Source organism: Rissa tridactyla, chromosome Z (genome assembly GCF_028500815.1).
Source record: "Rissa tridactyla isolate bRisTri1 chromosome Z, bRisTri1.patW.cur.20221130, whole genome shotgun sequence".
Taxonomy (NCBI): Eukaryota; Metazoa; Chordata; class Aves; order Charadriiformes; family Laridae; genus Rissa; species Rissa tridactyla.
This window is the reverse complement of record NC_071497.1, coordinates 70866623-70893905: the sequence shown is the minus strand read 5'-3', so window position 1 is coordinate 70893905 and position 27283 is coordinate 70866623. Positions and strand designations below refer to the sequence as shown.

The following is a 27283-nucleotide window of genomic DNA, read 5'->3' as shown; positions in this document are numbered from 1 at the left end:
CTAAAACAACAAATGCTTAATAGCAAATCCACTGTGTAGTTTATAAGAGAAATGCAAGTTTTCAGATTTAAAAATTCCAAGGAACATTATAAATGAAAACTATAAAGTATTTAGGCAGAAAACCAGAAGTTTCTCAAAGCTTTGCTTTGATTAAAATTTTAAAACTCATGGTCAAAATCTGTGTAAGTGTGCTAAATTTCTTATTTCTATTGAAAGTGAGACCCGATTATGAAATTAATTCAGTCATTAAAGTAAAAAAAAACCAAAACAACAAACTTTGTAATAGTGGAGGACAAAAGTCTGAAACACTGCTATTCTGTGTCTTGTATATTCTGATTAGATTAAGGTCCCTGCAATATACTTCCAAATAAGAGTTCTAAGTTTTGCTATCATTTTAAGAGATATTTTTATTAATAGATGAGTCACATTCATAGCATATTCCTACAACATAGCAACCCAGGAACACCCACATGCTCGTGTGTTTTTGCAAAACAGCTGAAAAGCAACATTGCCGGCCTCAAAACTTTGTAATTATAAGTATGCATTATGTATGCCATTCCAAATGTCATTTTTGGGGTCTTGAAACAGAAATCCTTTATTTATAGAAAACATGTAACATGTACTGGCACAAAGTAGTTATTTTTCCCCTAGATTCTCCGTTCACTCAAGCATGTTCATGTTGGCATTCTATTAACAGTTGCATATTGGCTATGGGCTTGTATTATCCAGGATGGTAATTCTATTCAGTAAGCTGGCAAAGCTGGTAACATTAAGATAACATCAATTTTACTGGTGAGGAAAAAAATTCAAAACACTAAACCACCATATTCAGCATTGAAATCAAGTATTTTTCGTAAGTTACTAAAAACGTATTTGTTTCAGTATAATTGTTTTTTATCACTTGATTGTATTTGTAAAAGTAACAGTTCCCACCTGTTTTATATATAGTACCAGAGCTTGGCTGCTTGCATAACAAAAGGATATTCCAAGAATTCATATGGGTCTTCCCTGAAGTAGAATTACTAAAGCAGTAACATGGAAGACAATGGAGTAGAAAATAAGAAGTAACAACTTTCATTACATGATGCATCTACAATACTGATCTGAGATCACCCTAGTCTGTCTGCAAATATATTTCTTATTAAGTATGCGGATAGGTAACTGCTAGGAATGAGCCTAACCCTACATTTTTGCCCTTTGGTGATAGAATACCACTGAATGAATTGAAAGACACATGATGGTATACTAAGTTAAGCAGTCATGGCCAATCATACTCATTATTTGTAAATTTACGAAAGGTAAAGCCTGTGCTCAGAAAAGCTAAAGTTCAAGCTTTCTCCCACACTTGCTTCAAAAACCTTTGAAATCTGCATAAAAGTGCAGAAAAGCCTTTATTTCAAATGCAGTGTAGCTGTAACTACAACAGACGCAGTAGCCAAAAAGTCATCTTACTCTGATGTTGGGTGTAATCAATACTTGGTGTAACCAAATTCCTCATTGATTATCTGCAGCAAGCTTTAGCAAAACATCCCACGCTAAAGGCTCTCATGTACACCATAATATTCACACATTATCACATAATGTTCTGACTGTGACGGTGGAGGTTATCATCAGAATTTTTGGTATCTCTTCAGCAAATGCAGCATTCAAGTTATCTGATAAACAAGATCTCAAAAAACCATTATTAAATTGCATATAAGCGAAGTGGCATACCTTAAGAAGAGAAGATAAATACTCACCGTGAAGTTCTGATTGAAGTTCTGGTTGTATCCTGATGGATAAAACTCAGGTGCTTTAACAGACAGCTTTGACGTTACCACAGGAGGTTCAGCCATTTCTGGTCCAGAATCAGGAACTGAAACTTTGTCTTGTGATCCAGATGGAATTCCCGTCTGCTGCAGGTGTTCTGAAAAGGTTTTGTTAACTAGTATGTATTCACACAGAACACATCATTTTTTGGACTTCAAATATAATTTTACTATAAATATACTTTCAAATTTACTTCCAATATATTGTTTTTCTTAAATATAGATAAAGTTTTCACTTTAGCAAACTCTAGATGTCTTTCTGACAAAAAGTAAAAATAATGTTCACGTGAAGGTGATGAAAGAAAGGGGAGAGAAAAGAAATAGAGGAAAAAAAAAAAAAAAGAGTTCTCTCCTCTCCCATGAAAACTTGTTTTCTAAACGAGCTAACCTGGGAAACTAGTAAATCTGCTTATGGCATGCTTGCTCGTCTTGTGAGCTTTTCATAATTTCAGATACAAACACAAGACTCTAAACATGAATAAGTGGAAGACATCACTAATTATTAACAACACTAATTTTTAACATAATCCTCAAAGACACTTAGCCATCATTCTTCTCGTATACTATTTGCCCCAAAATCCAATGAAAGAGAGTTTTTAAAATGCCTATTTTCCACATTTTTCAAATGTAGATTAACTCCTAAATTTATTGAAAACAGAACCTAATACCTACCTGAAAAAGCTAACCAACAAACAATGCTTTGTGTTCGTGTTGTGTTATTTTCTGCCCAACCTTTAGGCTGGAGTTCTTCAATAAACGGAAGGCTAAAACCATCTGTGGTCAGATTAACAGATGGATAAAGCGCACACACTGACAGGAGGGCACAAAAAGGGGGAAACAGACAGAGAGATGTTGCAAGCAACTGCAATACAACATCACACCTTTACCTGGGCACCGGTCCATAACCCAGAAACACGACCGCTCTTCTGAGGAAAGCTGCAAGTGTCCCTACGCGGCTCACCTCCGTGCAGGTGCACGGGGTGCGCCCAGCGCTGGCCCTCAGGCCGCGGTGACCTGTCTGCCCCTAGCTGCGGGGGTGGGAAAAAGAACGCGTCCCGGTGGCCCGGCCGGAAGAAGGTGGTGGGGAAGCTCCATGTCTCGAGCTTCGGTGGGACGGCAGGGGTGAGGCGGGAGCGAGGGGGTGGGTCGGAGCGACAACCGAAGCAGGAGCAGTAGCGGTGCGGGCAAACGGGCGGAGCGCGGCAGGCTTCAGGGGGCGGCTCCCCGACACCTCCGACACCGGGGGCCTCCGGAGGGGGCGGGGAGGGCGCCCATACCTGTGATTCCGGTGCCCAGCGGCGCCGTCTTCGGAGGCCGCAATGGTTCCTGCTGCGGGAAGAGGCCGCCCGTTTGGTGCTGCTGCTCCTCGGACGAGCCTGAACTGTGGGAACCGCTGCTCCCGGGACGGGCCCCGCCGCTCCACTCCGGCGCGCCTATGCCGCTGAGGGGAGCGGCTCCTCCTCGGCCCCGGCCTCGGCCGGCACCCGGAGCTCGGTCGAAACTCTCCGACATGCTCAGGCCGGGGCGGCTCAAGCGCTCATGGGAGGTGGCCGGCGTGGGGGCAGGCCGGAGGCCGGGCGCAGGGCGGTCCCGCCTCGCCGCGGCCCGAGCCCTTCACTTTCAGTTTCACCCCCGCGCGCAGCGCCGCGATGGTAGCGGCCGGGCGCGGCTCACAGCGCCCCCTCGCGGCTTGGACGCGCCCGTCGCCATAGCGACCGGGGAGCGCGGCCCAGAGGCGGCCTTGGCCACGCCGGGCCCGGCCGGCTGGGCTACCGCGGAGCGGGGAGGGGGGAGCTCTGGCGCGGCTTCGGAGCCGTGTTGGCAACCTCACGTATTCAGAACCGATGAGTCGGCGCGCACACAACGGTGTGTGTGTGTCAGCAGCCGGCTGTGGGGGAGCAGGAGGTACGGCCTCCCCCAGAAACCGCGAAAGCTTGCAAACGGAATTTTAAAAAAAAGACAATACTCTTTGGCAGTTGTTTCCCATCAAGAACAAACTGAGCGAGGTGACCATTAACGGGACCAAGGCTGCAGCTGCACTTGGCACGAGACCCGCAGCTGCGGGTGCATCGCACCACGCTCTGCACAGACTGCTGTTCCCCCAAGAAAGGGGTGCCTGTGGAAAACCTGCAGGCTAAATTATAAACCTAAGCTAAAAAAGTTAAGCCTCCAATGTGACAACAGTATTGTACTGTTAGGGCTATTCAATATAAATGTAGAATAATGTACTTTCATTTATAATTTATCCATGATGTGATAACAAATGCTCTTCTGATTTCACCCTTAAAACCTTCCATGCCAACAGGAACTAACTGACGGAGACTGTCAGACTGTCCATGTAATGCATTTTCCTAGTATGATCGTACTAACTGCCAACAATGCAATTCACATGTCCATTCACAACTGAATTCACCTATTTTTGCTCAATTTCAGTCCAGAGCCTTGCTTTGCAAGCCCTCAATGACATCCTGCTTTCAGGACGAGGAAGGCGGCCAAGGTCTGGGGTGCCCAGCACACACCTCAGCCGGTCCTGCTGGGGACACATCTGTGTTTTGTCTGCCTGAGCAGCCCGGGCCGCCCTTGCCTCATCACCTGCTCCTGCCACAGCCAAAGTTAAAGGCTTGTGTGGTGCTGGGTCAAACTCTGTCCATCACTCACAAGGGGATGAAAAACATGCAAGTATGTAGGAAACATTATAAAAAAATTGGAATAGCACTGTCTTGTATTTAGAAAAAAATCCAATTGTATTGTAAAATGCTGCCTTTAGAAGTTATATTCTTATTTGGTTTATTATTGCATTTTACCATTTTTAGTTACTAATTGGGAAGCATAAAATATTTGTTTCTTCCCCATGAATTGGACTGATTTTTGGTGAGAGACAAAGTTGGCCAGACAGTAAATATGACACAGTTAAAATTAATTAGGCTCATGGGAAAAGTGTTCCTAGGCAACCCTTCCTGAAAGTGAAGGCTGGTAAACTAACAAATCTATACTCTGCCACTGAAATGAGAGCAAATGTAGGAGACTTTGATGTGTCTTCAAAAAGACTTCCCTTGTGTACACAATTACTAAAACTAGATTTAAGCAGTACTACCAATCCTTTAAAGATCACAAATTAGCTACTAAAATAACTATATTAAAAATATTCAGTGTTCTTGTGTTATTTCAGCTCCAGTTTTAAAGCCTACAGTGTGACCTCTGATAACATCTGTAGACTTTATCTTACCAGGAAGAGAATGAAAAGCTTACATTAATGTCAAAAAGGCAGTTGAGATTATCAATCACTGATCCCAGGACCCGGAGGCTTTAAGAAAATCATTGTTATATACTGGCATCACTTTTTAATATGCCAGTCTTTCAAGAGAGCAAAACTTACTCTTTAAGGTATACGCCTCTGAGGAGTTAAACACCTCAGGTTACCATTATTGAAGAGACAACTTCTCATCTTTGGTGATAAATGTGAATCCTTTTCATTTAGCAGATGTTCTATATTATCTCAACGTAATGAATGTTTGGCAACTACTTACTGTTTAGAGAGGAATGTGATCCCAGATCTATTTTTTTGTTACAGGTGCACTACTGAAGTTTGCATGAGAGCAGTTGTGTTTGGTTGGGAACCCAATTTCTCCACCCCAGTGCAGACACCTAAAACTAACAAAAAACAAACAAAAAAAGAATCTTTCAGGCAGCTAAATCCAAAATTACAATCCCCAAATACTACCTACAACGCCTTTAGACAATGTCTAAAAATCTGCTTAGAATGTTCTAACATGAGTAGCTGAAGTCCTGTCAATTACTTCAATCCTCTGCGACCAAACAGCAGAAAATCTGAGCTAGCTAAGCTAGTAAGATATATCCTAAGCACCCAATGCCTGGATTAAAACTTTCGCCAAATGCAGTTATAACCACTTATAAATAACCACTAGAGGAGTTACCTGCTTTGACCTAAGCACGTTACCTAATAGTATAAAACTTAATTCAAAAGCAATACTGCACACACCTGCAGTGCCTGGTGCTGAGAAACCAGACTGCAACTTTGCCAACTATTCAGAACACAAGAACTTTTTTTTTTTTTTTAATGCAGACAAAGTATTTCTAATTAGAAAAACCAAGAGGGCTGGTTCTAGCTTTTAACACTGAATGTATTATTAATAATTGGATTTACATTGATCATTATCATACTTATGAGGCATGTTGTTGCACTAGTCACTGAGACCAAAATATAAAGCACATAGCTTTAAGTCTAAACAGAACGTTTCTGACAAATTTATTTAAAAGCACGGTAGTCTGATGAATATCTAGTAGTACGGTATCCTATTAATTACTCTCAGAGACTGATGTTTTCAGTGCCTGACTTCTAGTCGTGATTCATTAGTTGTGAGACTGGAAGCTCTGTGACACCACCAGCAAGGTGTATTTTGCATGAAGAGTTACAGAAGTAAACAAATAAAAAAACCTAACTCATAAGTAGAAACTACAGATCACGTGAAATAAGACAATATAGACAGGCAGACCAGCAAACCGCCTGCTTAACAGCATGTTCTCTTTATCGATTCATACATTGTTCATACAGTTGCCAGTTCCTCTTTTTCTGTAATCCTCCCGTACTATATCTACCACTCCACGACCAACACGTACACCAGATCACTGCTTTATTACACATTTCAAGTAACAACGACAGAACAAAGAGGATACCACCTATACGCCGTGGCGCTTGCCTACGGGAAAACAACCACGTTTCGGGAAGTCCCTTCGCCAGTCGCCCGCTTCGACCTTCGCCTCCTCGCCCCGCTCACCGCCGCCCCGCCACGGCCGAGGGACGAAGGCGCCGGCTGCTGCCGCCAGCCGCCCAACACCCGGCAACTCCCTCAGCGGCTGCGGCGGCTTCAGCCCCGCCGCCGGTACCTCAGTTTCCCTCGGCAAAGCCCACAGCTGCCGCCCCGGGGCAGAGCGCAGGCCCGGCGATTAAGGCGCCCCGGTGGCGGGGGGGAGCCGCGGGGCCGCCCCTCAGCCGCGCGCTGCCGCCTGAGGCGCGGGCAGGGGTGCGAGCTGCTGGCGGCACGCAGGTGGCACGTAACGGCCCGCCGCTGCTGCTCCTACCTCCTCGTTCCCCGCACTCCTTCCGGGTTGGCCGGCAGGGACACCGCCTCCCCCGACACCGCCTTCCCCGGCACCGCCGCCCCCGGCACCGCCTCCCCCGACACCGCCTCCCCCGACACCACCTCCCCCGACACCTCCCCCGGGGCTGCCGGGCCGCCTCTCCCGCCTCGCCCCAAGGTCGGTCAGTGCCGCGGCGGGGCCGGCGCCGGCGGCACGGCTGGTGGGTGCGGGGGTCCCCGGTCTGCTGGGCTGGGCTGGGCCGGGCCGGGCCGGGCGGGGGTAGGCGAGGGGAAGGGAGGCGAGGCGAAGGAAGGGGAGGGGCGGTGGGGCCCCCTCCGCTTTCTCCCGGGGCGGGCGGGGGGCGGCCGTTGCTGAGGAGAAGGGTGCTGTGTCCCGCTCTGGGAGCGGCGGGAAAGAGCGGCGGGAAGGGCGGGCGGGAGGAAGGAAGAAAGGAAGGACGTGTGGAGAAGGCGAGTAGCGCGGGAAGGGGCTCCCCGGCGGGGAGCGGGGAGGTGGCGGCTGCGGGCCTCGTTACACTTCCCCCCCATACCCCGGGCGGGCGTGATGGCCGCCGGCCGTTGTGGCGGCTGAGGGCCCGGGCGGACGGAGGGCGAGCCGCCCGCCCAAGGTCAGCCAGTGGCCGTGGGCTATAAATAGCGGCGGGAGCGGAGCGGGACCGCTGCTGTGTGGGCCGGGCCGGCGGGGAGCGGTGGGCCGCCGCCGTGAGCGGCCAGGGGGCGTAACAGGACGGGGCGTCAGTGCCTGGCAGGATTTCGGGCGAAGAGCCCTTCCCTCCGCCGGCAGCCACCTGCCAACGACGACGGCCCGGCTGCCCTGCCCGGTCCGCGGCCCTCCCGCTCCCAGCGCCCGTGAGCCGCTGTCCCACTCGGGATGATTCCCTCGGGAGCTGGGGCTGGGGATTGAGTTTCTTGTCTGGTTCCTCGGCGCGCAGGAGACTCCCGTGTTGGAGTTGCTTGTTTAGAGCAATGGTGTAAAACCAAGGTGGCCTTGAGTCGTAGAAATACGATCTCTAGGTCAAGTTGTAATGTCAGGTTTGTCACTTTGGTTTGACAGCTGCCTTCGCTTGGAAAAAAGTTGATTTTGTTTTCCAGCTATAAAGAAAACGTGGGTAGAAATTATCACCTCATGACTTTTGGCAGTTGACTGGCCTTAAGCTGCCGAGTTTACATACCTTTTGTCTAGTATCATTAATACTTCTTCCTTTGTTTTTACATGTGCAGCAGGGATTCCATACGTGGCAAGGAGTCTGCTGTGAGGTCTGGGCAAAATGGCGAGCCTTCTGCGCATTGCTGTTAGTGGGTGCTCAACTCCTGTTTTTGGCAGTGTGTTACCACCTAAGGTGCATTCTGCAAAGATGCCGTGTTTGCGAATGTTTAGAACCCACCAAATGCTCAACTCTCAAGCAGCTGCAAAGCCAGGTAAACAGATTAAACTATTGTAAATAATGGTTTATTTTAAAACATGAAGATAGCTGGAATTTTCCTTTCAGATATGCATTAGTACAGAAATGAATTAAAAGAACACTCTTAAATCATGTCAGCAGCACACTTGAGTCAGTTGCAGTACAATTTTACACTGGTTTTAAAGGGTTTATGCAGAAGATATTTGTGTTTATTATGAATACTTTGAATCCAAATAATTTTTATGGGTAGAGGATTAGAGCTCCTGCTGATACTTACCTTGCTTGAAGGAAGTATTTAAACAAATGCTTTTTGTAGTTAAATGTCTGAGTTTCCCATGAGTTTTGGTAGTGCAACTTTTTGTGTGCGTGCAGGGGAAAATACAGCCCTCACAAAGAGAGTATCTGCAAGCATGACTGTATGTGGATGTAATTATCCCATCTTAAAAATCTTTTAACTTTGTTCAGGAAACTCTTACATTGTACCGCCTTGAAAAACTTTTGATCTGCATCTTCATGTGTAGGTTTTGTTGGTATATTTGCACTAATTAAATTCTAGTGCAGATAGTGGGCAGGTTCAGGTATTTTCAGGAAAAAAAAGGAGGGGGGATGGGGGCATCCTTGGTTCCAGTTTATGATGTGAACTTGGTGTATGAAAATCAGAGCTGACATTTTTTTGCTCTCTCCTATCTTGTGCATAGCCTGACAGCTAGAAGACTGGAGAATATATAAAACTGGTTTAGTGATATTTTTACCCGTTATCCTGCAGTGGGTCATGTCTCCCTGAAGGAATTTGGAGACCCTGCTTCAGTGCAGATCTAGGGTCTTCTCAGTCTGCGACAGATTAATGTTGAGAGTTAGACTGTTTGTACACGTGATGTTCTGTTCTTCCAAACAGACGCAGTAGGTAACTGCAGTAGATATTTTTGAGTATTAGAAAAGTAGTGGTGTTTGTGAACAGAAGCATCTGGTTGTGAAAAGAGAGGATATAAGATTACACTGTATAATTTTGGGAAGCCTTTGTTGCATGGAATTTCTGGCAATGCTAACAGTGGCTGGAGCATTTTGGGGTCCATTCAAACTGGTGATCCAATGTTTTGGAGCTTCTGAAGAAATGTGATGAGAGGAAGAGTTTCTTCACTCTGAGGGCTCCTGGGAGTCTGTACCGCATGGCTTTTTACCACAGTTGCACAGTGGAATCTGAATTTCTTTGCTCTGACTGACAGCCTAGGGATCTGAGGTTTGTCAGAACCGATCAGGTAATAGTTTCGCCATCTTATGAATTTGTGGTGCTCCAATTTTATTTTTTTTTTCATATTAAGTACCTGAATGAAAGAGACATCTGTCTGTCTTGGTATGGCAAGTTATGCCTTGGTTGGGAGTGTTAACCTGGGACGTAGAAAACCAGGTTCAAAGTTCTTTCTCAAATGTCCCAGGTAAGTGCCCTTGTTGTTGTTTGAGTATGGAAACAATCTTTTTATTTGACTTTGACCACAAATTTGATCATGAAACTGAAAGATCTCTTAAGTTTTACTGAAATCAGTATGCTCGTCTGTTTGTGTGTGTGCGTTTTATTGTTTATGAATTGCTTTTCAGAAATTTTTCCACAAGGACAGAGAATTCTGATTAGTGTCATGTGTTTAAGCATTCAGTGCTGTCCCTTCAGACCTGTCATGTGTAAGCTTGTATTTAAGAGTGAGTAGTATTCATGCAATGCAGTTATTTAACACTGAGAATTATAAGTTTGATAAGCCTTTTGGTTGATAATTAAGCTGTCCTTATAGTTCATTTTGGTAACAAGAGATTTTTCATTCAGGAGAGGACAAATCAAGGATAAACCAGCCATTGAATGACAAATTAGTAGTGGTACTGTTGCTTAGTATACTTTTTAAGTGCTCTTAAATTGAAATTTAACAGCATATAAAGTGACTACATTTTATTCTTACTTTTAGAAATTTTCTTTGGTTATAGTGACACTTGGTAAAGTCACTGTAATACTTACTAAGTTTTCTGAAAAGGCTAGTCTCACAGTAGTTCTTCTTAAGCCTGTAGTTATTACTTCTGTTCTTTCTGATTAGCTTTCATTTAGTCCAGGATATTTTATGTACGAGAATAACAGCTGCCTGAGGAGTGAAGACATTGTCAATTGAAAAGTAAACTTGGAGGATGGATACTTTTCTTATTGCTGTTTATTTTGGTGCTACTTTATTTGTTTCTTGGAAACATAGGAATTTTCATATAGGAGCAAACAAGGGTTCCTGTAACCGCTCTCAGATAGTCACTAGCAGCAGGTGCTTCAGAAACAGGTGAAAAACGTTCCCAAACCCTGGGAAAGGCACTTACAGGGTATCCGACCAACGTTTCCAATACACTTCCAGATTGATTTGTCCTACAGCTCTGACTTTTACCTGTCTCTATCTGGGGATTTTTAATGCCCTTTTTACTTTGATGCTTCTTTCATAAGATTTTATGTTTGTTTTCTAAATCTTTTAGACCTTTTAAACCTATAGCAGTTTATGGTCAATTAATTCTCTAGATAAACGGTACACTGTTTATAAACCATACATATTCTCATTTAATTTCCTTGGGTTTTTTGTATCTCCTTGCATGTGTAAGAAGGAGGATCAGGTGTTTAATCTTCTGTACCATTCTTTTTTTTTTTTTTCTGTTTCTTTTTGCCAACATCATATTGCTGTTCTTCGGAATATGTCCTCATCTTCAGAACAGGTGAGATGGTTTGTTTAAAGCTGATATTAGAGCTACATAGAAATTAGGCAGGTTACATACCCTGTTTTCCCATCCCAGAACATGTTTCATATAGTTAAAACTTCTCTTTTCTCTAAGTCAGTCTCTAATGTTTGTTGATACTATTTTGCTACAGCCTACTTCCTGATATCAGGTTAAGCAGATAAAAACCTGTATTTTTCTCTATTTCTCTACATACAATGTTCTGAGTTTTCTTGATAGTTTTAATTTAGGATCTTCTTTAAACATTCAGTTTGTAGATGGAAGTTAAATGGAGAAAATCATTTTTGTCGTTATTTTTAATTGTTTGATTTCTGAAGCTTGGAGGCTTATAAAGGCAACTTGGAAGCTTCACACTGTCATGCCATTTTAAACCCATGGCAAGGACAGCGGATGTGCTTTCTCAAAAATAAAACCTAAATCACGATCCTAAGTTTATAATTCTAGATTTCAACCTTTCAAAGCTATTAACTTCAATGAAGTTGCTGAGTTCAACAAACCAAGTCTGTGTTCATAATACAGCTTCCTTCAAATATAGTAGTTATCATACCCTATCCTGAAGTTTCAACATAGATCTTTGCTTTGCAGCTGTAAACATCTGCTCTGTTTTGGTGCTGAATGATGGGATAGCTCACATCAGGGTAGTCTGCTTGAAAAATGTGCTGTACCTGCTCTAGCTAAAGGCTGGCAAACCGACATCTTCGGTTCTGTCTTCATTTGCCTCTGTATTCACTGGTTGCTAGAAATATCGTAGTGGGACAGAGGAGAAAAGGAGGTGGGAAGCAAGTGAGACTTGTTGAATGTCCTCAAGCATTGGAGAAGGGCATAGTCCTCACTATTGGTCTCTGATCATTCTGCTTACTAAATGGGGTGCCAATACTTTCTATCTGAAAAAGTTTTACGTGTTTTTATTGCATGCAAAATGTAGCAATGTGGAAGAAAGAAATGAGGAAATATGTTTGGTGTGTAGTGACTATATATTCCTGTCCCATCCCTCCTAGCCGTTTACTCTTCTACTGTGGTACCCCACACAAAAGCCAATCAACAAAAAGAAATTGGAAGCATCAATTGTCATTTCAGCCTTAGGAGCAAAAAAAAAAAGTTAATTTCTTGCTTGAGGACTATATAATATATAAGCTTTAGTCAAGTGTTTGTGTGCCTTTAAATTTGCGCTCACTCTTCTGTTCCCTGCGTGCTGTAGTTATTCCCTTCTTCCTCTGCATTTGTGTGCTGCAAAAACTTCCAAAAGGAGAAAGGGAAGGCAGCACTCAGTTCTTATTTTCTCAGTACTTAAGAATTTTTTTGCCTTGTATCCTACAGCCACTTCCTTTCTGAAATTGTGATTGGTCTCTGTTATTTTAGCAAATTTCAGTCTTCTAGGTTTTATTTCTGCTCCTTAGAAGAGAGCTCATTTCTACTGAGTCAATTTAGTGAAAATCAGAAGCAGGACTTTATTGTGTAGTAACTACAAGAGCTGAGGAGAAAGTTCTCGTCAAATGACAAGGGTAATTTGTATGAGTGACAGCAACAGCTTTCGAGGGGTTAATGCTGCTATGCTGCTGTGATAGGGCTGCCCTGAGTTGCACGGTAATGTTTGGATGTGGTGTATGCTGATGAAGCAAATTTTTGCAAAGCATTGTTACCTTTATGGGTCAGTTGTTTTAGATGGGCATTCTCGTTCCTTTTGTGACTTTATGTTCCTTTAAAGCATTTTTTCTGAATTTTAATTTTTGTCTTGTAATCCAAAGAATTTTATATGTTCTCCAACATATAAAATATAAAAACACTTGTGTCTTCAAATTATTTGTTACCATTTTATTAGCTTATTTTAAAAGAGAAAGCTAAAAGTAACAAAAAATGTTAAAAAGAATTACAAGTAATGCATTTCTTTCTCTGGTGATCTTTCATTCTGTCTTCTTGTTGGATGTGGGTTTTTTTTTTTTTACAATGGAGTAGAAGACTGACAAGTACAGGTAGATATATAAGTATCAGTTCTTAGCAACTCTGTATTGTATTTTCAGAATGTTGTAAGTTGATAGTATCTTGAAACTTGTTGCTCTAAAACATTTTCAGATGTTCAACTTTAAGCATCTTATATTCCCAATTTTATTTCATAGATAGTTTTAGATTTAAAAATATCAAAATAATAATAATTCAGTTCCGTAAAGCTCTTATAGTGTATTATGTTTTTGGCTTTGTTTTGCTTGTTTCTGTCTTAAAAAAAAAAAAAAAGAAAAAAGTGAAAAAGAGGCCTTCCTAAAATGTGCAACACATTGTACAATTTTTGTTGCTCAATACACAGTATTGGTGGCCAAAATGAAAGCAGATTTGTAATTTAAAACAAGCCTTTCACCCCCCTGCTCCCCCCCGTGTTTTTTTTTTTTGTTGTTGTTGTTTGGTTTGGTTTTGTTTTTTTGTTGTTTGTTTTTTTTTGTGGACGTTTTGTTGGGGTTTTTTTGGGAGGGGAGTTGGTTTGGATTTTTTTGTGGCTTGATCTTTAATATGAGTGACTGCTTAGGCTGCTCAAGTTACATTTCATTAATATATATGTGGTGTAAGTATCTCATGTACAAACATCACAATCCAGGCTTAAATTTTGGATACACATCAGTGAAAGCTGATGCAGAACTGGGCCTGCATGCTCGACTGCATGCTGTAGTGTAATTGAAATGATGTGGTAGTTTCATGTATGATTATTCTGCTTGAGTCTGTGTATTTACAAACAGTGTATTTAAACTCTTGATTGGATGGGAGAAGTTTAACTCTCAGATATTAGACTAGAAGCCCACAAATTGTACGTGAACAAAGTTAGATACTTGTAATTTGAAACCTTAAGCTAAAACTGATAAATTGCAGCTTCAGCAGTTTCCTGGTGTTATTTAGTAAAGCTTTGAACAAGTTTAGACAAGGAGATAACATTGAAGAGAAGTATAATTGAACAAACTAGTAGATGAATATTCCATTATTCAACTACTCCTGAATTCACATTTTTCATTTCTGTAGCAACTCTTAGAGTACCTTATTGATGTAGTTGTGCCATTCAGTGTACTTTGTGGTATGTAAGTTGCATTCATTAATAGTGATCTGAGACAACTGGAGTTTGATAGACATTAAAACCATGCTCAGTTAAAATGCAGTTCAGCTGTTCAAGCTCATTTGTTTTTTTCCTCAAAAAAAGAGGGATTTCAATTCTTGTTACCCCAGGTAGAATTTTTTTTCACCAGAATACCATGTACTGTATAAATAAGAATGCCAGTTACATAATCAGAACTGTATAAATTGAGATGGGTATGAACTGCACTAAACACTTGTTACTGCTTGTGTGGCTCATTGTGCTGACCTGCTGATTCCCGAGAGAACAGGGATCTCTAGCAAGATGGTGTAATTTAAGTATATGCAAACTGCACTGCTAGAAAATATTATTATGCTTCCTCTTCCCTTAGGAGGGAGAATTGCTAAGTATGACATGTCTGCATGTGTCTATACAACACTGAAGAGTGCCATTAGTATCAATTCATTAATCTTTAGTGCAACTAATTCTGTCTTATCTGCCACTCTTACAGGAATTCCTTATAAACAGCTGACTGTAGGTGTCCCCAAGGAGATATTTGAGAATGAGAAGAGAGTGGCTCTATCACCGGCTGGAGTTCAAGCCTTGGTTAAACAAGGCTTCAATGTTGTGGTGGAATCTGGTGCTGGAGAAGCTTCCAAATTTTCTGATGACCATTACAGAGAAGTTGGAGCAAAGATCCAGGGGACCAAGGAAGTTCTGGCTTCTGATTTGATTGTCAAAGTAATTACTTTATTAATATATTTCCTATTACATTATTTTTGGAGAAACATATAGGTCAATGTTTTCTTATAGTCTGCTGGAAGTTCAATAAGTAAACTCTTTTAAATTAATATTTTCCATTCTAAGTTCTGATTCAATTTTAGTCTGTTTTGTTTTGTTTTTATATAGCTCAGGTGTGCACCTACAGTAATAAACTGGTAAATGTCAGCATTAAAAGACTGAGGATGATTTTTTACCAAATTTTTAACTGCCTTGGATGAGTTGTCTTTTCTAGAGCGAGGTAGACTACTTCTGGACTCTAATCAGATGAGATCCCTGCTCTAATACAACTTTCTCTCCCAAATTACTAACATACAACTCAAGTTGCTCTTTAGAGAGAGTTGTTTGGAATTTTGAAGATGCAAGTTTCTAGCTTTTCTCAATTAGACATCCAACAATTCCACAGCAGCAGTGTTTTCAAAAGTATTTGTAACTAAATGAGTTGTAGCTGATCTGGGAAGACTGCTAAAAGTGGAGTTGCTTGAGAGTTATTAGTTGTGCAGAGTCCCAAAGGAAAAAAGAAAAAGACCTTAAACTTGACGTTGAGGCTTCCTTTAACTGTTCTATTTGAAGTTACCTTGTCAGGACTGAACATGGAATTTCTGTGAGCTAGTTTGTAAACAACCCTTTTAAGTAGGTTTCTTTTTGAAGAAAAGCAAGAAACTCAAAAAAAGTTAATACAGATCAAGATGAATATCTGCTTGACTTCATGCTTGAAATTCTGTGTATGTAACAGTGCATTGCAACCAGTGATTCTTACCCTGTAGAGCTTAATTGGCACACCTGTTCAGTAATAATTTTGCTTAAAAATGACAGGTTTTGGGGCAGCTCTCTGTTATAAAAGCCAGTAACTGCTGGTTAGAAGCTATGAGATATTCCTGAATGTGTGTGCTGACTATTACTGCCCTGTCACCAGTCCGCCTAGAGCTAATTCTAATATGTGAACTGCAGTTAAGAAGTGCAGTTACTCAGTTCAGTTGTGTAAACAGGCTTTGTTTTTTTTCCTTCCTGTGTACTTTGTGGGTGGGAATGGACAGACTGCATGCTGGGAGAAAGGAACTTGAATGTTCTGATTTATTTCCTCTGATTAATTTGGAAAATTCTTTTTTCAGGTGAGGGCTCCTATATATAATTCAGCTCTAGGTGTGCATGAGGCAGATCTTTTTAAGACGGCGGCTACCCTGATTAGTTTTATCTACCCAGCACAAAATCCAGACCTCCTGAAAAAACTTGCAGAGAAAAAAACTACAGTCTTGGCAATGGATCAGGTTCCACGGGTCACCATTGCTCAGGGATATGATGCACTTAGCTCCATGGCCAACATCGCTGGGTATGAATCGTTCTTCTTTATTTCTTTTTTTTTTTTTTTTTCCTCCCCAGCTTGAGTAAGTATAGCTGGATTAAAAGCTATGTGCTTTGATACTAGGTATATCCAAAGCAGTTCTGCATCTCTGTTTTCATACAGCTTTTTCCAGCAGGATGACACTGTTAGAAGTTTCAAACAACTTAAGTTTCTTATGGTGGGCTTTGCAGCAGATCAGAATAAGGCTCTAAAAAAAATAAAGTTGAAGGCAGTTCTTCGAATTTCTGGACTGCTTTGTTGAGTGCCTTTTTGATTTGAATTAGATCAGAACAGTCTCAAAGATATCCTTAAGGCATCTTCAACACAGATTGTCCGTGATTGAGGTCTGATGTTGTTGGGAACTAACGCAACCAGCACTCAGTTGAGTGTAATTGCCGTGGCAGTTGTAAACGAAGCACAGACATCTTTGTGCTTTGTGACTGTTATTGTAGGTATTGGAGTGAATTAAAACATTGTCATCAAGCTGACTTCTGTTATTAGGTTCTTTATCACTTTCTATATTTTTTTTGACTTAGATGATATCTGTGAGGTGTAATAAGCCTTGGAGAAGGCTGTCAGATTTTGTGGACACCAGCAGTATACATCTGCATACACGTTTGGTTACTTCTCTGTATTTCCATTCTCTGATTTTATTAAAATACAGATATTTATAATGTATTTAAAGGTATAAAATCTACAAGCTGTATTCCAAATTAGAACTAATTTTATGGCATACAGACCTCCATATGTCTCTGCTAGAGATGGGAAAGAGAGTGGAACGGGACTGTTGAACCACAGCACTGTTAGTAAAAATGCAAGAAAATGTGCACTGTTGTTAAGAAAAGACATAATTACACATTAATCTGCATTTTCAGGTAGGTCTACTAATGTTAACTTGGGATCCAGCCACCCATTCTTGGATGGCTACAAAGCAGATGGGGCAAAAAAAGTAGCAAGGTTAAACTATTTGCCCTAAGCCATATAGCTCAGCAGAGTTAAGGTCAGAGTATCTTTTTTGAATGTGAGCTTGCTGTGTATGTGAGTTTACTGCAAAATCACTCTGGGTTTTACAATTGCTTGTTCATGTTTCCTTCCCTAACAAGCTTCAGGTTACAGCCTTTGAAGGTAGCTTCAAAGACCACAGAGTTAACTTTTGGCAGGTTACGCATTTATTGTTCAGCTAAAATTGTACTTGAGAGTGAATAGTTGTGGACATTCAGTATATTAGAGTCTTAAAAATTCTGTTTGAAAATGCATTCCATGATTTTTTTTAAAACAAAAAGGAAGAAATGAACAAAGACTATTAAACTTGTGCTCAATAGTAAAATATTAAACTTGCTTTATCCTACACGTGCTACTGTCACATATTCATCCTTTTGATTGCTGTCATGAATGGAATTGTACTGAGCCTGGGAAAATACTGATATGTGTTCGTCCTTAATTGACAGTTACAAGGCTGTGGTACTGGCAGCAAATCACTTTGGTCGATTTTTCACGGGTCAGATCACAGCTGCTGGTAAAGTTCCTCCAGCAAAGGTATGTGCAGTTAAACAGATATTGTGGCAAAAGAATATGCGACTTCCTCATCGCAGCTAACCACTGCTGAAACTGTGTTAAAAGACTTTTTTCCTGCCTTAGGGCTAATACTAGAGAGTAGGAATCCCTGTAGTTACTCCCATACCAATTTTTGTTCACTACCTGTAGTGCTGGTTTTGTTTTTTTTTTTTTTAATAATAGGATAATTTGAGCTTTATTTAAGTTTGCTTAGTTTTAAACATGAGACAAGCTAGATATGGATGGATTATTATTTTTTTTTTTTCAAATGGGGAAAGACAAGGAAACAGTTAAGAAAAGTCAGAGATGTTGGGATTTCTGGTGCATTGAGGGCTGTGATGGAAAGGATTGCTTGATTTGAATTGCAAGTGGATTGGGTTGAAGAAAAATGAAAGTACAATTAAGGAAAGGGGGGAAAAAAAAGAGGATAAATTAAATTACGGAGAAAACCTGTATTTACATAAACTGTTAGCTACAGATGAGTTGGCTCTCAGATAAGTAAAGTTAGGAGTTACAGCTTTTAAACTGTTAGATTTATGGGGCAGCTTTACCAAAGTCAGTTTGGGTTTTGTGTCCTAAGTTAACTTGTTTAAATGGCTGGTTAATGAGGTGTAGAAAGCAATGCAATGCTGCTGCTTCTCTAAGCAGTTCTAGTTTTAGTTTATGCTCCAAGCATTGATGATGGTGTCATTCTAGGTCTTGATCATCGGAGGAGGAGTTGCTGGTCTGGCTTCTGCAGGAGCAGCTAAATCGATGGGTGCAGTCGTTCGTGGATTTGATACTAGGTAGGTGTGTGAAGATGACAGTAGCAATCTGAAATTATTTTAAGATTAATTACTTTGCGGCTGTATTACAATGAAAGCACTTGTACTGCACTGAATCACAATTCCTTTCCTACTGTTTTTCTTCTGTCATTATTCCTCCATTTTTTTTATACCTCAAAACAACCAAACCATCCAAGGAGTCCTTCTCTATTAAATCACTCAGAACTATATGAACAAAAAAACATTTCTTTATGAAAATGAGAAAGTTAGGGCTTTTATCCAGAGTTTCATGTCTCTGTTCTTCTTGGAGACACAGGGAAAATAATCCTTATGCCCTCATTTATAGCTTGCTTTGACCCAGGTTCATAGCTGCATGCTCTCATTCACCTCTACTTTCTTCATCCCAGAGGGGCCACCTAGGACATCTTTGGAGAGACTCTTCTCTCAATGTGCTGAAAAAGAGAAAGAGATCAAGTTATTTTACTTACAAATCTCAAGATGAAAGAGCAGAAACTGCAGCTGAAGCTGCTTTAAATTCTTCTTTCCTTGGGTTTCTTCTTTATGTCAGGAAGGATTATTGTGCTCCACAGCTATTTGTTAGAACAGTAGACTGGGAAAATTACAGAGCATGTTTTTCTTCTTACAGCTACAAGGACTGCAAACTTGATTAATTTTTTTTCTACTAAATGGCCTTACATTGAATTTATATGAGCTTAATACTGTATTTGCATTAAAATTACTTATACTTGTTTGTTTTTATGCAGAGATGGCATCTAGTGCTACTTAGGTATATGTAATATGAGAGAATAAAAATGAATATATCTCCAGATTTATGATGTGCAATATGAAAAAACCTTTGCTCTGGTTTGTTAGAAAATCTGCATATCCCTTAAAACAAACTGGAAAGTGTTTATTTTCTTTAAAAGCATGATTAAAATCTGTCTAAAACTTTTCAGATTTGTTTAATTCTCTTCTTTCAGCATCATGTGTACTTTTATCTTGGTGTGCAAGGATGTTTGTGTTAAATCCTCTGCATGTCGTGAATGTTTACCTAACACTGCAGTTTAGTCTCATTTATTTACTGTGATACCACGTGATGTAAAATAAATAACAGATTTACAGGGTAACTGTAAAAAAACCAAAACCAACCAACCAACCACCACCTCTAGTTCCCCCTGCTCCCCTTCTTCCCCTCAGTTTTCCCTGTGAAAATAAGACTTGCTGGTATTTTCCATCTCGCAGATTAAAGTCAGGGTCATGAGTTGTGTATTTATCACCTATTTTAGGCATGTAAATTTGAGCTGTAGATTTACCTAGTCATGACAAGAGAAATGGGTGAGTAGAGTTAGTCAACAGTTAAGCTCCCAGCTTTGAGACTTTTCTTGGGGCAGCTCTGCTAACTATACAGGAAGCAGTAGGCTGCCTTTGTTCCTTATCCAAATATCTTCATTAGAGATGTAAAATTAGTGATGCAATTAACTTTTTTCACTGAATACAGAAAGTTGATGACTTTAGTTATGGTCTCCTTAATCCTAGAATAAATTATAGATCTCTTACCTGAAGAAGACTACTACTAAAAAAACATAAGAGTCATGGTGGGTTTTTAAAACAGTGGTTGTTCCCCGATTTTGTTTTCCTAGAGCTGCAGCTCTGGAACAGTTCAAGTCTCTTGGTGCTGAGCCTTTGGAAGTAGACATAAAGGAATCTGGAGAGGGGCAAGGTGGTTATGCTAAGGAAATGTCCAAAGAATTTATTGAGGCTGAAATGAAACTCTTTGCCAAACAGTGCCAAGATGTTGATATTATCATCACTACAGCACTTATTCCAGGTATGTTTTATGTACAAGATGCTAATTTTCATTCTTCTTGTAGAAGTTGGCATGTTTTGGAGCGGTGACTGCAGTGAAAACAGGTGTTCATGAATTATGTCTGTGTGAGCATGTATCTTTTCCCGTCCCTGATAAATGCCTGGTTTTAAAGTAGGTGCCTTTTTTTTACAACTTTTGTTCTCACAAATAGCAGTCTTTGACTCAATATCATCATGTTTTCTTATTAAATAAGGAGTAGAGAGTAATCAAGTATGCATATTTATTGCATCACTGCACTGAAATCCAGTGGAAACAGTACGATATTTTGTAATTCAAACGTAGTGAGGTAGAGGTTAGGTTTTAGTGCTCTATTGCACAACATCTGTTTTTTAATAACTTATGATGTGACATTTCTTTTTTTTTTTTTTTGGTTGTGACTTGAATTGTAAGATTGGATGTGATCTGTTTACTGAGGACAAAATTGGATTTGCCAGCGTCTTTGGTAGACTGCCCATGTACACCTTTTTTATATGCTTGGGAGCAAGATGTTCTAGCATCTCTTCTCTCTGCCTGTATAAACAAACCTTCTGTGTCATTTCATCCTAGGTACCAATTGCTTGAAAATTTTACTTAGAAAAATAAGGTTGAGAGAGAGAAAGGGAGAACTCATCTGCTGAGCTGTACAGATGAAAGGTTTATTTCATGTTTAATATAATATGCCTTGTCTTGTTAGGCAAAAAAGCTCCCATCTTGATTAAGAAAGATATGATTGAATCAATGAAGGAAGGTTCAGTTGTTGTGGATTTAGCTGCAGAAGCAGGAGGAAACATTGAGACTACAAAGCCTGGAGAAATGTATGTTCATAAGGTGAGCATTTTAGTCTGCAGATCTTTCTCAGTTTGCATGATTTCACATCGTGTTTTGTAAACTGTATGCTGAAAATGAATAGCTAATTTTGCTATTTGGGCTTGAGCAATCCTTTACATTTATATTTGGTCACTAGTCATCTATCTCTATGTATAACAATTTGAAGAATTTTAAAGAAACAAATACCTTTATATAGTGCTAATTTGGTTCTTAAGGTAAGGGTCAGATTCTGTCAGTGTTCACAATGCAAAGCCTCTGCCTTAGCTCAGTGTAATTTCAGCATCAGGAGGGTGTTGTCTTTGTATGTCTTTAGCTTTGCCAACATGACTCTGTTTGCCCTAACGTATCCAAACCACTTGTAACCCAAACTAGGAGTAGCATGAATTGCTTCATTAAACTAGGCAATTTTGCTTTGGACTGACCTAACTATTTTGGTTTTGCTCCAGTGTTCGTCGTCTTGGTTGAGAGCTCATTTTCTGCTTTTTGGGGTTTATTTTTGGTACTTTCGAGAAATACGCTAGCAGTTACAGAAATCTGCGTGATGAGATTTGAAGTAGCAGATTTCCAAGATTGTTATTTGGTAATGTAAGGACATAATGCTGTTAATATGCTGCTCTAGCAAAGCCGGTAGGACGTACTGCTGCCATGGCTGTCATTCATATCAGCAGGGCTGTGTGTGTATGTATCATGAGTCACGCATTCTATTTGGTTTTGTGGTTTTCTTTTGATGTCATCCCTTAAAACCTGAAATTAAGAGTGTGTAGAACAGAAGTAAGCAGATACTTGCATGAAGAGTTCATATGGAGCGCTTTTAGTCAGGGGAGTATTACCCCTGGATATAGTGTACTGGCACTGAGCTGCAGAAAAGAGCAGCAGTGCAGAACTATTAGCACTGTGCTGAAGCGTTGCATTAAGAAACCAGAGTTCCTAGAAGCATGCATAAGTCTTGGCTGTAAGTTGCGGGAGCAGTTTTTTAACACGAGTCTCCTTGAACGTGAAGAGTGTGTGCCAGCCTCAGCTACCCATACCTTCCAAGAGATCAAGAGTCTGATTGCCAGGTATACTCACATTTGTTCTTTAAACAGTGTGGATGTATTATGTTACATCTTTATGTAAATGTGAGCCTGGGTATATTACTTGCACAGCTAGCTAGCTCTGAGGAAGCTCCTTTCACTCCTCTGTCGTAGAGAAAGTTGCCTCCAGTGCATGCCCTCCAGAAGGACTGAGAAGATGCCAAGCGTTGGGCAGGATAATCTGTTACCTGGTTACTTTAAGATGCTAAGTTCTGAGAGAATGGTAGGATTTGGAGAGGACAAGCTCTTGCCTACACAAAGAGGAAGATGTATTGGTGCTTGTTCCTAAGTAGCATTTAAGGTGTTGGGTTTAGTCATGTTGAATTCTGTAACTGTTGTGAGTAATCCATCCCAAATTAGTAATATTGGAGCTGCAGGTAGCAGTTTTAGCTGGGGATTAAAAACTGAAATAAGTGAAACAGTTTGGATATATGTTTCCATATGTACTGGATGTACTGGAAGAAATGCTGCTTCTTCAGAGGCTGAATTAATCCTTGGTATTTTACTTTAATTTTTTTCAGGGTGTTACACACATTGGCTACACAGATCTGCCTAGTAGAATGGCTACTCAGGCCAGTACTCTGTATTCCAATAATATTATCAAACTCCTAAAGGCTATTAGTCCTGACAAAGAGAACTTCTACTTTGATCCAAAAGATGAATTTGATTATGGGACTCTGGATCATGTTGTTAGAGGAACTGTAGTAATGAAGGTAAGTCAGAAATATTCTCTTAATTTGTGAGTACCTAGTTCTGCATTTATCAATGTTGTCTTTTTAAAATGCATTCAAATATACTGCATGCCAATAGACTTCAGATGTGGCTCGATGGACAGTGTGGGCAACCGTGTTTATATTCAGCTGAATAGTCCTGTCCCTTTTTGTGAAGGGAGACCTCTTCGCTTTTGTCGTCTTGTCATAGTTAAACAAATACCTAATGTCTACTATTGAAAAATAGGAAAAAGATAAAATTTGCATGTTGTATTCATGTGATAAAAGCATAGTTATGTTTCAAACATGTTTTAAATTACTACAGGACCAGAAAAACATTCTTCCTTTTTTTTTTCTTTAATAAATACATGTTTTTCTTTATATAAGAGTAACTTCAGAAAAAACTGGTGTAACTAAAATATGCAGGATACTTTAAGCTCTATTAGGAAATAATAGAATTAACTTAGGGCCTGGCCAGTATGGGCTCTCCTCCTGCAACTATTAAGAAATAATAATTTGCAGTTCAGGTAACAAGTGTTAATTTCTGTTGATTTTTGCTGCGCAATATTGCTGACATTTTGTAATGCTTATGATATCTTCTCTGGAGGAGGCTTGTATTGACTTCATCTCTCCCAGACCACTAAAATGGTGTGTACAGCTCAGGTCTGACAGCTCCGTCACTAATGCCACCAGAGGCCTGAAGAACAGCAACAAATGTGAAACATCATGCTTGGTACCTAGCTAAGGTCTGTGCAGGCTCTGATTACAGTTCAGATCTGTAGCAGATTTTGCTCTTTCCAAGACCCCATTTTAGTTTGCATAAATGATTTCCATTTAAGAAACTTTACCCTTTATTTTGGTTCCTGCTTTCAAGCCTTGTGCTATGTTTCCACTGGATGCTCTTGGACACTGATAGTAAATCCAGTCTGAAAAATGCATAAACCAGTATGATTAATTTGTTGAGGCTGTACTGATCATCCATCCTTGCGAACTTCTGCTGATGCGGAAAAGGAGGATGTTCCTGTGGCATGGCTGTAGGATGTTAAGACTTATCTGAGTTGCAGGATTGAGAAGAGTAGGCTCCTCTAACTGTAAATTATCTGCCATGTTAGTGATAACTGTAAATATTTCTTGTCAGGATGGCAAGGTGATTTTCCCAGCACCTCCACCAAATAACATTCCTCAAGGACCCCCTGCGAAGCAGAAGACTGTAGCAGAGCTGGAAGCGGAAAAAGCAGCTACTATTACACCTTTTAGAAAAACTATGACTAGTGCATCTATATACACAGCAGGTAGGCAACTTCTGGAGTTGGAGAATCAGTGTAGAGTGCTCCTTATTTGGCTAATACTTTTAAGTGACTCCTCATCTCACTCATTCAGTTTAATAACTAGTCGGGAGAGCAGCTGATTGACTGGTGTATCCTAGTGCAAAATCAGTGTAGTGTAATAATTGCTTTTGAGATGGAAAATAAAATTTTAGAAATTTAACCAAGAGTATTACCATTTCAAACAGTGCTGATTCATGTTGTGTGGATGCATGTGTTTTTGGCTTTATTTAAGTATCAGTAAAATACTTAAAATTCTGAAGCACTCCTGCTAGGTATTGTGCCCGTACTGTGCAGCAGAATCAATTCAATGCCATTGTCTTCTTCAAACTTTAATGTATCGTATGAGACTTAAATGCCCACAATCTGCTGAAGTACTGAGAATGGGATGTTTGCCTTGGCAAATAAATATTGGCTCTTCTTGCCACTTGGTATTCTGTGTGCATTAGAACTTGTGCATGAGGCAATTAGTGTATTGAGTATTCTTATTTTTAACCTTTCTTCTTGATATGCATGCTTTGTCTTCCAAGTAGTATCTCAACTTGATTGTGACTCTTTTACATTTTTGTTACAGAAAAGAAGAGTGACAGAATTCAGTGTTGGTATAGAAACCTACCTATGCTGCTTCGTGTGCATGCATAACAAAGATGTGTATATTATGTTTTTATTTTCTATTGTAAAAGAAACACTAGTACTGAAAGAGTCTTGTAGTTGACAAAGATGATCCATCTCATCTTGAAAGAAGTGCATGCACGAAACTCCATTTTGCTTTTAGCTCAATACTGGACTCCAAGTACACAGTTTAAATGTAAGAAACCATTGAAAAGTTATAGAAAAGTTTTGCTGTGCTTTTCTTCTAGGCTTATCCAGCATGTTAGGACTGGGCATTGTAGCTCCTAATACGGCTTTCACGCAAATGGTGACAACATTTGGCCTAGCTGGAATAGTGGGCTACCATACAGTGTGGGGTGTCACTCCTGCTCTTCACTCTCCACTCATGTCAGTGACTAATGCTATCTCAGGTAAGTAACTGTCACACAACTGCTTATTTCCTATTTGAAGTATGCGCAGCTCCTTTTGCTCAAACTTTAGAGAGAAGTCTGCTGATACACCTTTTAAAATGCCAAAGAACCTAGTACTACTTTGCATGTCTGAGTGTACTTCCATAAATAGCAGGGACATCTGAAACATACTCTTTCTGACAGTATGTTTTCTAGAAAGAAGGGCAAATGTAATGCTGTGTATTTTTAATTTTTCACTCTAAACCTGTTTGTTTTAAAGTTTGTTTTACTTGGAGTGCTGCAGTCTCTCCTTTCACAGAACACATCTTTCCTTCCATCTCTCCAGAATGTTGCCCTGAAAATAACTTGTCTTTCATATTTTCTGCAGTCTTGTTTTTCCTCTCCTCAAACTATGTGTTTTGAGAGAGAGGAAAAAAAACATTCCTAAGTGACCCATAAGGTTCCTAAGTCTAGAAATATGTAAGATTTTATATACCTCTGTGTGTATATATGTGCCAGGTCATGAGACCTATCTACTTTGGCTATTAAAAGCAGAGGTTCTTTTATTGAACGAGTACTTGGAGGCTCACTCAGTGCTTGAGGCACTGTACTTCAAAACTATATTCATATACTATTTTTTTTTCTTTTGAAACATGTTTATGTTGCTGAAAAACACCATGGTAGCCTTTGTTTAAATAGTAATGTGTAGAGTGTGGGTCAAAATTTGTGTTGACCGGTAGCTGTTTGACTTCTGAAAGGAAACGTTCTATAGGTATAGAGCCTTTTAAGGTTCGGTAACACTTTTTTCCTTTTCAAATAGGGCTAACTGCAGTTGGTGGGCTGGTATTGATGGGAGGAAACTATCTCCCTGAAAACACTTCTCAAACTCTAGCAGTGCTTTCGGCCTTTATCTCTTCAGTCAATATTGCAGGTATGAATGTTACGCTTTCTTCTGAGGGTAACTTTAAAGCAATTGTGTAATTCTTTTTTTTCTGACAGCTCTTTAATTGTACAGATTCCAGAAATGCTGTTTTGGGAATTGGATCTGAGAGCATACATCAATAAAGAACACCCTCTCAAATGCACAATTTTCATAGTATTTATTATACCTGGTTTGCACACCTTGTGGTGTGACCTTTTTTTAGGGAAGCATTTAAATATGCGTTTTTCTTTTCCAGTGTCCTTTGGGTGATGATTATATAAAATATTTTTTTCTGTATATCCCAAAATGGTACTGCGTTTGTCTTTGTCTGCTTGCTTGAGCTTCAGAAGTCCCAGCTTTGAAAATAAAAAAGATAGGAAATTGAGCAATATGACTTATAAATACTGTTTTTTGCTAGACTAGACAGAGAAAGGGACACAGTCATACACTAAGCTGTATCTTGCAGTTGTTGTAGAGTATGGAGTTAGAACAAGTCCTCCAGGCTTTCCAGCTGTTCGTTTTATGAATTTCCTGTAAAGGTTAAAAAAGACAACAGGATCTCACCCTGATTACACCTTTGTTGCCTGGTGGTTTTCCAGATTACTAGCTTTTCAAAGGCTTTATTGGTGTCAGTTGCTAACTTTTTGTGGTAATATGATTTAATGAAGTACTTCTCTTATAGCTTGGCATATGCTTAGCTTCAGTTTTTATTTTTGTAAAATTGTTCCTTTTCTTTGGCCAGGTGGGTTTCTAGTTACACAGAGAATGCTGGATATGTTCAAGCGTCCCACAGATCCCCCTGAGTACAACTACTTGTACCTACTTCCTGGTGGTGTCTTTGTAGGAGGCTATGCAGCTGCTCTCAACGGTGGCTATAATATTGAACAGGTAAGAAGATAACTTTGTGGCTCTTACCCCACTGTTCAGAGCATGATACGCTTCTTCACTGCTTACACTGTTGAGGAATAAATAGCAAATTAGCCATGGTCTTGTAATCAGATACGTATTCCCAC

General features: G+C 40.3%; 2 protein-coding genes across 6 annotated transcripts in view; one reads left to right on the top strand and one right to left on the bottom strand.

Annotated features, from left to right (window-relative positions):
* Positions 1-6967, bottom strand: part of PAIP1 (poly(A) binding protein interacting protein 1) — a 28151-nt gene extending 21184 nt beyond the window's left edge. The window contains exons 1-4 of one of the 5 annotated variants that reach the window (XM_054185839.1): positions 6507-6890; positions 5336-5459; positions 3086-3137; positions 1740-1906 (exon numbers count right to left, since the gene is read on the bottom strand). In XM_054185839.1, coding sequence (XP_054041814.1) covers positions 1740-1835 — 96 coding nt within the window. In that variant the 5' untranslated portion in view covers positions 1836-1906; positions 3086-3137; positions 5336-5459; positions 6507-6890. The other 4 variants (XM_054185838.1, XM_054185837.1, XM_054185835.1 and 1 more) reach the window with 4 other exon arrangements.
* A 53-nt stretch (positions 6968-7020) lies between these two features.
* The window catches only part of NNT (nicotinamide nucleotide transhydrogenase), a 46243-nt gene continuing 25980 nt past the window's right edge, over positions 7021-27283 (top strand). Inside the window, exons 1-13 of the mRNA XM_054185829.1 lie at positions 7021-7128; positions 8150-8347; positions 14637-14866; positions 16018-16235; positions 17696-17783; positions 18498-18586; positions 20206-20393; positions 21106-21239; positions 22834-23025; positions 24161-24314; positions 25208-25369; positions 26169-26279; positions 27013-27158. Coding sequence (XP_054041804.1) covers positions 8197-8347; positions 14637-14866; positions 16018-16235; positions 17696-17783; positions 18498-18586; positions 20206-20393; positions 21106-21239; positions 22834-23025; positions 24161-24314; positions 25208-25369; positions 26169-26279; positions 27013-27158 — 1863 coding nt within the window. The 5' untranslated portion in view covers positions 7021-7128; positions 8150-8196. The remainder of the gene's footprint in view (positions 7129-8149; positions 8348-14636; positions 14867-16017; positions 16236-17695; positions 17784-18497; positions 18587-20205; positions 20394-21105; positions 21240-22833; positions 23026-24160; positions 24315-25207; positions 25370-26168; positions 26280-27012; positions 27159-27283) is intronic.